The following is a 10,145-nucleotide window of genomic DNA, read 5'->3' on the forward strand; positions in this document are numbered from 1 at the left end:
TCTGTCTGTCTGTCTGTCTGTCTGTCTGTCTGTCTGTCTGTCTGTCTGTCTGTCTGTCTGTCTGTCTGTCTGTCTGTCTGTCTGTCTGTCATGTTTTGTCATTCCTAACTTGTTGTTTTTACCTGTAAGGGTGTCAACACACTTAAATCTCTTCAGGAACTAAACCTCGCTGACAACATTATTGAAAAGATTGGTAATATGGAAAAATCCTCTTATTTTGTTTTCACTTTTGATGGAAATTCATAAGTTATTACTAAAAAAAATACTGAAATGTGTTTTTTTTACTCTTTTTTATTAGGGAACAACCTTGACTTTAATGTCAACCTTGAGATTCTCAGTCTCTCTGGGAACAAGATCAGCTCCTTTAAGGTGAGACTAAAAAACAAAATGTATTCTTTCAAATTTTTTTTTTTCTGTGCAAAGTTTGCTTGCATGTTTTTTCTAAATCTTATTAAAATCCTTGGTTTGACAAAAATGACATTTCTAATTTCTTGTCAGGGTCTTSGTCAGATCATATTTTTAATCATTTCCACACAGCAAAGAAGACCTTTACTGAGGTGCTGAGCAGCACGATTTATAATTTGGCTATTCCACATTCAAAGATATGCAATAGCAATAAAAAGAATAATATTTTCAATGAATGCAGTAGCAAAACTATTATTTTTTTAAAATTTACAATCAACTTTGAACATTTATTGCATTTTCAAATAATAATAAATGTTGACATTTCCAAACATAAAACCAAGGTTTCTTTTAGTTTTGCATTTAAGACATGCAGTTCATTCAAAGGCATTGTTTTCTACAAGGTCATTTTGACGAGGCACGACAGTGTTTGTTGATCTTGATTTGATCATCTTCACACTGCAGCATTTTTTTTCCCAGCAGTTCATGTTTTTCTCTTTCTTCAGCTCGGCTTTAAGGAATGCAGTTATTGTCTTTGTGCTGATCTCTGAGCAATAACTGCAAAGAGAAAGTGTCTGACATATCTTTTAACTGCTGTGAGCGGTGAATTTAGAGGAAAAAAGAAATCAAATATTCAACTTTGATGGCATCTGTCTGATATTTAGACACTGTTTTCAAAGAGCAACCAACAAAACAAGGGTTACTGGTGTCTGTTTTAATCCTCTGCGCTGATTGTTTTATCACTTTGCAAAGTATTTTAGATAATACCTGCAGTATTGGAAAGTACTTTGCATTCTCTAAGAAAATGAAAGAGTTCCTGGAAAGGTAATTTAAATTTTTTTTCCTTAAGCTGTCATACCTAACAGCCCAGAAGTATGAATGTGGTCTGCAGATTGTTTCATCGTGAAAGTACAGAAAAACTTTGAACATTAGGCCTTTCTCGTTAATAAGTCTTTGATTTCTGGTTTACCAGGACCTCACGCTGCTTGCCCACTTGCCCAGTCTGAGAGAGTTAGYGCTGCAGGACCACACGTCCACCCCAAACCCGGTTTGTCTGCTGTCCAATTATGCCACACACGTTCTGTACCACGCCCCAGGCCTCCAGCGTCTCGACAGCTACGATGTGTCCGACAAGCAAGCCAAGGATGCAGCAGAGGTACTCGAAAAAACAAATAAACAAACATCAACAAAAAGCACTACACTACTATGTTATTCRTTTTTTTCAAGTCCTTAAAATTATTCCAGGTTTTATCAAACATTAATTAATTTTAATACATATAGTTTTTTTTATTTTAAATATGATAATTTGAGCTTTTGAGTAATGATGCTTAATGGTATCTTTAAAATGATGCTTAGGATTGGATGTATCTTTGTCTACCACTGTAATTTATTGCCTCTACTGTTTTATTTTTTGGTCTTTAGTCTGCAGTAATGAAGAAAATAATGTACTACAACATGCGTGTACGCACTGCTCAGAGGAACCTGGCAGAGACTCAGATAAGATTGTTAGAAAAGAAAAAAACTCTAATGCAGTTACCTGAAGAACGCATCAAGACTCTCAGTCGCACCCTCAAAAACGTAAGTACCGTTCATAAAATAACCATAGTGCCTTTACTGAAAATGCTGGATGAAGTCTTGTTTTATTATTCCCACGATGCACATTCAGGTTTTATTTTTTAAATTACATTTGGCTGCATTTTTAGCTTGAACGAGAGCTGCCCGTGTCTGGTTGTGTGTTGACGGCTGGATCAGGAGGAAAATATTTCCCTGAGGATGGTTCAACTGAAGAAAGTGACTCAACCACCGACAGTCGTGATGCTGCCGTGGAGCACAAAATTCTTCTTAAGGTTGAATCACTGAGGGAAAGATTGACCGTCTGGGCAAGAAAGATGGATGAGTTAGTTTGTTGTATCTCTGCTGTAGAATCAAATCATTCCATAAATATCAGGATCTCACCTGAAGTTGTGTTTTAGTTGTGCAGAAACAATATTTGTTGTGTGATTTTTAGCATTGAAGCCTGGTTTGAGCGAGAACTGATTCAAGCCACGACTCAGATGGAGTATATGGTGCAGTTTTTATTGATGGAGCTGGAAAGCGTTGGAAACATTAAATTAGAGGAGGGCTACTCCACAGATACTTGGTACGTGTTTCGTATCTATAATTAATCCACAACCATCTTAAAAGTCACAGTTTCTTTGACAAGATAAAACATTTTTATTGTTTTCTATCCCAACAGGTTTACTTCTTGTTGCAACCTCCTGCTCTCCCGCTTTTCTCCATCAGACTTCAGTAGTTTTAACGTCACAGACATAAAGATTAATAAAGTCTTCCGCATCAACAACAGCGCTTTGAGGCTTCGTTTTGAGGACAAACTTCAGAGTCATCTTAAAAGCAAAAAATCCGCTTCAGTTTCACCGTGAGTAAAACTTCAAAGAAAAAGGCTGGTGAATAAAACCTTTACAGTGTAAGTTTCACGTCGTGATTCTGAAAGGAACCCTTTTAACCACAGACATTGGCTGGATTACTTGTTCTACATTGCTGACCCTGAAAAATGTGAGAAAGAGGGGACTTTGTGTGTTTTAGAGGAAGGCTTTAAAACAACACAGCAACAAAAGGTGAGCCGGAAAGAATCTACTCACACAAGTTTCACTCRWTTCARTCAGATTCCACTGAGAAAAGCCTTTTTTTAAACCACAACTCACAAAACTCAACGCATGCTGACTTGTAAAATTTCTGCTCTTTTAATCAGACTTTGCAAAGGGAAGATGCTATACCTTTATCCAACTACATAAACTTAACTGAACAGCCTAGAATTGAACACAAGCTGCATCAGGCCGATGAGTGCAATCCCAAACAAAGTAAAGACACAGTCCCTTTCAGGCATGGTGAGTTGTTTTTGTTTATAAAATTGCTAGCATCATTTTATATGTTCTAAAATATATTTGATCTCTTGTAGGTCATGTAATTGTGTGCAAAGTGTTTGTGGGCAACTGTATGCCCGTCTGTGATGAACAGCTGGACAGAACMAGCCACCTCAATATCTGCTCTGTGTATCGTAATGTGGACGCCAAGCTCAGCTCTGCAACAAATGACGGTATTTAGTAACGAAAATTGCCACAATAACTACTTTTGCCTTCATACTGGGAAGTCATTTTGTATTTCTTTGTGGGTTCTTTTTTTTTGGTTAATTTAGAGAGACCCAGCGTAGCTACAACGCACACAGATCCTGAGTGTGTTCACCAACAAAGGCAGTGGTTTGTGTTTGACCATGAGCTTGTCCTCCCAGAGTACATTGTGTTTTTTGAATACATCACTGCGGTAATTCATGCATTTGTTCTGTTTTCTGATGATCTGATAACACTGTTGTGCYACACACAGTATATAATGTGTTAGCWCTGGTCTAGTTGATTATACCAAGCTGAAAGTCTTGTTGAATTAATATAAAACGATGGAATGAAATGAAATTTTTACACTGTGTTTTAAAAGTAGCAAACAATCAAGTACAATTTCTCTGAACATTTTAATGTGCTTTTACTAGGATGACCACTTGAGTCATTTTGTAGGCAAAGACAAAAGTTTGTCTAAAGATATTTTCCGAGACGAAGCCACCCTCAYCATGGAACCTGTCCTGAAGCCGCGGGTCAGATTGTTGGGATTGGATCATAAAGTTTTGCTAAGTGTGTCGCGAGCTAACACCCTCAGTCAGATCACTGTAAGTCCTCTGTGCTGTTAAGCGTTTGGCTTCGAGGCCATTTCACACACTCACAGTAAGCTGTCATTGATGTATTGAACCTGCAGGTGCTCAACCTTCATGACAACAGTCTGAGTAAAATTAAAGAGCTTTCCAGCCTCACAGCACTGAGACATCTCACAATCAGCTTCAACAAGTTCACAAGCCTTGATGACATTTCCCACATGGTAAATGTAATTTAACAGTTTGTTTAAGGCCAAAAAAGGAACATATTAAAATATATATCATTGTAGATATTTTCCACAGTTGTGTGAAGTTAAAATATTAAACTTTTTTTTTTCCTTTTTGCAGCCCAACCTTGAGTTTTTAGATGCTAGTTTTAACCAAATAAGGACTCTGGAAGGGCTGCGGGGGTTGAAAAATCTCAAACAGTTCGATGTGAGCTGGAATAATCTGACCAACGCTAGAGAGGAAACAGCTGTGCTGAGGAAACACACACCTGTTTTACTGAAACTGGACACCAGATATAACCCCTGGAACAAGGTGTGTGTTGAAATTAAGAAAAAAACAACAACAACAACAACAGCAGATACATCCTTTCCATTCTTTACATATAATTTCAACATAAACAATGGTTATTGTATGGTCAATAGGAAATGATGTAACTAGTTACAAATTCAGGATAAAAAACATGTGAATATTTTTTTTGTTTTCATTCCAGCCAGAAACGGTCAGATTAACCATACTAGGCCGCCTCACGGCCCTCACACACCTGGATGGTGTGCTGGTAACAGAAGAGGAGGCTGCTGAAGCTGCTCTGATGGTGACTGCATCCAGGATTAACCAGGTGAAACACTGCCTTCTGAGTCTTTATAAATAGACTAGTTTTTCAGTTCTTTGACCTGGTTTTRGTAACAGTTTTATGTATCGAAACTGAATGTTGAATGATTGAAACTGAAGGTGATGAGCAGTTTTTATATGCTTTTGTTGACACTGCTTGCAGGCGATGCTGTTGGCACACTCTCGTGTCAACAGTGACCGTCCCCGCAGTCTCAGTTTACTGTCCACAGCCCAGGTCCTCTCTCATTTGAGTTCATCACCCTGGGGACCTGGTAAAGAACTGGAGCCTGACTGGACCTCAAAGGTAAACAAATTTCTAATTTGAAAGTGATTATGACGAACCATGTATAAACATTTAAGAACTGTGACTTTTAGTAGTTTGTACTCTAGTTTTTCTAATCTTTTTTTTTTTTTTTTACTGTGGCCTAAAATTGACCAGATCACCTCCTTGAATTTTGACAATCAAAGACTTTCCGGGATTTTTAATCTGAATGAGCTGGTTAATCTGCGCTGGGCATCTTTTAATGATAATGACATCTCTAAACTGGAGGGTCTTGATAGTTGCATCAAGTTGGAGGAACTTTCAGTAAACAACAACAGCCTCAGCTCATTCAAAGGTTAGGCTCAACCTTATAATTAAAATTTTCTTTACGTCTAACAATCCTTAATACAGTAACCATGATTGTTTTTGTGTGACCTTCTTGTTCAGGCCTGTCAAGACTGCATCGCCTGATTAAACTGAGCATGGATGGAAATCAACTTTCCAGTCTGGATGCCTCAGTTTTGGACAATCTTCACAAACTGACCTTTCTGTCTGTAACAAACAACTGCATCACATCCCTGCATGGCATCTGGAAAGTTCGGTCTCTCCTTGAACTCTACATCGGAGGCAACCAGATTTCTTCATCAAGAGACATCTACTTTCTTAAAGTGAGGAAAGTTGGTTTCGAATATTCCCCACCATTATCATTGTGTTCTCTGAGCTCTTATGCTCTTTATGTTTTCTCATTAGGGTTTAGAAAATCTCATCATTCTGGATCTGTATGGGAATCCTTTAGTGACAAAACTGGAAAATTATCGAATATATGTCGTGTTTCAACTACCTTCCCTCAAAGCTCTGGATGGAACTGCAGTGGTATGCTGCAAAACCTGAAACCATCTACACAGCTCAGATATCAGTGATCATATTAAGTATTTAGCTTCTTTTTGATGTTTTCTCCAGGATCAAAATGAAAGTGTGAGTGCAAACAGTATGTTTAGAGGAAGACTCAMCGCTGATGCAGTAGCACAGAATCTTGGCCACTCAAATTATGCAGACATCACAAGTTTATCTCTGCAGTCTTGCTCTCTTAGGTAAAAACCTGTTTAAACTAAATGTGAAACATTTGAATATGARACTTATCTTTACTTTGATGATAAATAAGTTGCTTACAAAAGCATAAAAACACCCACCTTCTCTCCATCAGGATCGTGGATCTGTCTCCAGCAGACCAGTTTTGCAATCTGCTCTGCGTCAACCTAGAAAACAACAATCTGACCTCCTTCTCTGGCCTTATCCACCTGCCAAACATCAAAGTACAGACTGCCAGCTACACGCCTGCAAAATATCCAGAAATAAGCTTTAGAGGAATAATAAAATATTTATGCTGTCATCTTTCCAGACTCTGTGTTTAAACCACAACCACATTGAGTCCATTCTGCCCAGGCACAAAACTCAGGCTCACCTGACAAACAGACAGATACTTCACAACAAAGTCCACTCCAGTGGCTATGGCCAGCAGAGCTCATACAGGTAATATACAAACTTTTTAGCAGTTTATGTTAAATTCTCACACAAATTGCTTAAATTGTCCATTAGAGGGCAGCACTGACCAGACAATGTACAAGCTGCTTTTTAACGGCTATTTTATGTTAGGTGATTAAACTGAACTGGAAAAGTGTAAATGCAAACGTAAACAATTCATATTCACTGAATTTTAAAAATACATATTAACCGAATTTTAAAATATTTTGATTGTCAAGTATATTATATTAAAAATAAACAGAATATCGATGTATTCATTCAGTGACATATTTCTCTTTAAAAAATCAATTTGTGAGCAGAGAGTCGTTCTTTTGTTTGGTTTGACTGTAATTGCTATGAGTCTGTGTGCACCTGTAAGGTCTGACCAGCTAAACGTAGCAGCAGGAGGGAGAATGAGATGTTCATTTAGCCACAGAGTTTACAAAATGTTGTTGTTGTTTTTYCTGTGCCTGTCTTTAAGGGATACTGGGCCCACCGTCAGCCTGGAGCCACTGATGGGAAGCCTGGAAGTGCTTCATTTGAGTCACAATGGCATCTCCAACATGGCCAATCTGCAGCTCAGCAGGCTCACCAATCTTAAAGCACTCTTCCTCCAAGGTATGTATGGCTCACGTACCACCCCTCCCTCTCAAAGCTGTTTTAAAGTGCGGCGTATGGAGCATGTGAAAAGGCGAGCACCAAAAGAGCAATGCCTCCCATAGACCTAAGGCCAGGTGGATGATGAGACTGGAAGAAAAGAACGGCTGACTTTCTTTTCAACAGCTTTTGATTGGTTTTGATTGAGCTTTGCTTTGTCAAGGGTGTTTTGTCCCAGAAAGACAACTTTATGTTCTTGTTTTTCTTCCTTTTTTTGGAACATTTTAAAGTTTTACAGCAGGAACAAACAAGAAACTTGCCTTTTATACTGTTAAGGAAGTTCAGTTTACTGTTCAGTTTTTTTTTTTTTTTTTAGCTATTATTATCTGAGATATGTGTCCATTGTTTTAATGAGATTTTGTCTTTTTATAGGCAATGAGATCCGGCATGTGGAGGGCTTGGAAGGTCTTCACCAGCTCAGAGAACTCGTTTTAGACAAAAACAGGATCAAAACTTTGGCTAAAAACACCTTTACAGCCCAGAGTGTTCTACTAGAACTGCACCTTGCAGAGAACCGAATCCAGGAGTTAAATCATCTTGATCCTCTGGCTGATCTCCGCAAGCTCTTTCTCGACTCAAACAAGCTGCAGGTATTCTGTTTTTTTAAATGTTTATATTGAGAATTTTAATGAAACTGCTTTTTCAATTAAACTACCTGAAAAGCCACAAAGCAGTAGAATTCTCTATGCTCTCGGGAAGGTCACAGTCACCTTTTGTGTAGTTTTTGATTTACCACCAACTTTTACTGATTGGTTCATATGTGTCAAATGTTTCAGAATGTATTTTATTCAGCATGCCACAGTAATACTTTTCCCTGCATTTGCAAAGTAGACATAAAGTATAGTAATCATGAGCTATTACCACCCACTGTGGCATGCAAGGGGTAGTATTAAGGAGAATCAAGTTTGATTGAAGGTCAGGACCGTGTGTATGAAGAAAGAGAGGAACAATCAGGACGTGTAATCAGCTTCTCAGTCTGCATCTCCTCACCCAGGGTGAGTGATTTGCACTTTTGTTGCCAGTTCCTTCTTTCCTTCACTTCCTTAATATTTTCATGCATTCAATTAAGACATAAAATACAGCAATCATCCCAGAGCATCAGGCCTCGCAGTGGGGGCGTCTTTGAATCACAGCCAAGTCAGAGCGTAAAGCTGGGAATCAAAGAAAACACCCGTGTGCCCAAACTCTTTCATGAGATTAATGCAAGCTCACACATGTAATCTCTCCCATCAGCTGCCTCCATCCTCCCTACTCCAAAATTCTGAAAGGTTCTGCCCTCATACATATGTCTCCATTATCAGCACACACAGCAGGCTGGAACCAGTCGGGATATAGTTAAATGACAGGGTGAGAGAAAACTGAAAATTCTGTTTGTTTTTCTTACGTCTTGCAGGACATCGCAGAGCTCAACAAATTAGAAGTTCTTCCCTCGCTGGTGGAGCTTTCTGTGCTCGGCAATCCAGTGAGTATTACTGGGTTTTARTTTGCCCACTAAACCCAATTAAGTATTACAAACTAGTAGAGATTATTATCAGAATATTTTTTTTCTCTCAGAAAAGCTTTTATATTAAAGTGAACCGACAGTAACAGCTCACTAAAGGGTTTTTGACTCACAAACAAAATATCCGAAGCACGATTATGAGCTCAATTTCTCAGTTGCAAAATCCCAAACTCTAAATTAAGTGATTATATGATGGGCCGTCTGCTGAGCCTCAAACAGGCTGGCATCAAACACCATTTTGCTGACCAAATGGCAGGGCACTGTTGCCCCGATACATCACCCATCTGGAGCTCATGGATCAAGCCTGAGCAGAGCCTCTCTGWTATCCACAGGGTAAAGCTCAGCTGTGGCCGCCTCTTTTCTGCTTGACCCCATCCCCTTTCTCTTCTAACGGGACAAAGTCCAGCAGGGACCCAAGAGACRGTACTTCCTGCTGTTTCTCCTTCTCCTATGTTCTCCAACCCAAACCATTCGGCTCCTTTCCCATGGAACATGTAGCACACATTAACAACTTCACCACTGCAGAAGCATCCTGTAGGAACATACATGTGTATCTTGGCCAGAGTGTGTCCTCAGCTGGGGATGGACCTCTGTGCTGCTGTCACATGGGTCTTTGGAACAGCTGCTGGGAATATGGTAGCTATGCTGGGGTACACACAGCATCATATTTGTCCCAGATGTCTCGAACCATTCAGGTTGAAATATTAAAGAGAAAATGCTGGATTTGAGTTAAGAGCAGAGTGGCATGTAACAACTGATTTTAAACTTGTCAAACCTTTTTTCTTTGTCTTTTTTTAGGTTGCTCTACATTCTCTCCACAGACCATACATAGTGCTACGGCTAAATCAGTTGCAGATCTTGGATGGAGCGGTAGTCACTTTGGAGGAACGAACCAGGGCTGAGCTCCTCGAGGAAGAGTTATTTGTAAGAGCAATGCAAATACAATTGTCACTAAGAATTAAGTTTGTGCATTCACACTYTTGAATGATTGCAGAATTTCTTGAAACTATTCCTTTTAATGATCTACAGGTACTGAAAAAAGCTATTTCTATCTAAAATCACTACATGCTGTTCCACACATCAAAGACAAATATTATTATTAGTGTGAACTTATATTCTATTGAACACACTACAAAGACACAATATTAAAGTCCAAACAGATAAACTTTATTTATTTCCATCTATCCATCCATTATCTATACCCGTTTATCCCTTTTCTAGGGTCACTGGTGCCCATATCCAGTAATCACAGTGCGAGGGGTGTACTTTAT

General features: G+C 38.9%; 1 protein-coding gene across 1 annotated transcript in view; it reads left to right on the forward strand.

Moving 5' to 3' along the window:
- Positions 1-156: 156 nt before the first annotated feature.
- Positions 157-10,145, forward strand: part of lrrc9 (leucine rich repeat containing 9) — a gene marked incomplete at its 5' end in the record, with an annotated part of 15,251 nt that continues 5,262 nt past the window's right edge. Inside the window, 26 exon segments of the mRNA XM_014013842.1 lie at positions 157-193; positions 299-369; positions 1,376-1,558; positions 1,825-1,980; positions 2,106-2,299; positions 2,411-2,542; positions 2,639-2,818; positions 2,912-3,017; positions 3,152-3,287; positions 3,359-3,496; positions 3,596-3,720; positions 3,941-4,114; positions 4,201-4,320; positions 4,445-4,636; positions 4,815-4,940; positions 5,097-5,237; positions 5,373-5,550; positions 5,643-5,863; positions 5,946-6,068; positions 6,156-6,286; positions 6,400-6,508; positions 6,595-6,725; positions 7,198-7,334; positions 7,746-7,963; positions 8,767-8,835; positions 9,673-9,798. Coding sequence (XP_013869296.1) covers positions 157-193; positions 299-369; positions 1,376-1,558; positions 1,825-1,980; positions 2,106-2,299; positions 2,411-2,542; positions 2,639-2,818; positions 2,912-3,017; positions 3,152-3,287; positions 3,359-3,496; positions 3,596-3,720; positions 3,941-4,114; positions 4,201-4,320; positions 4,445-4,636; positions 4,815-4,940; positions 5,097-5,237; positions 5,373-5,550; positions 5,643-5,863; positions 5,946-6,068; positions 6,156-6,286; positions 6,400-6,508; positions 6,595-6,725; positions 7,198-7,334; positions 7,746-7,963; positions 8,767-8,835; positions 9,673-9,798 — 3,654 coding nt within the window.

Source organism: Austrofundulus limnaeus, unplaced genomic scaffold (genome assembly GCF_001266775.1).
Source record: "Austrofundulus limnaeus strain Quisiro unplaced genomic scaffold, Austrofundulus_limnaeus-1.0 Scaffold2, whole genome shotgun sequence".
Classification (NCBI taxonomy): Eukaryota; Metazoa; Chordata; class Actinopteri; order Cyprinodontiformes; family Rivulidae; genus Austrofundulus; species Austrofundulus limnaeus.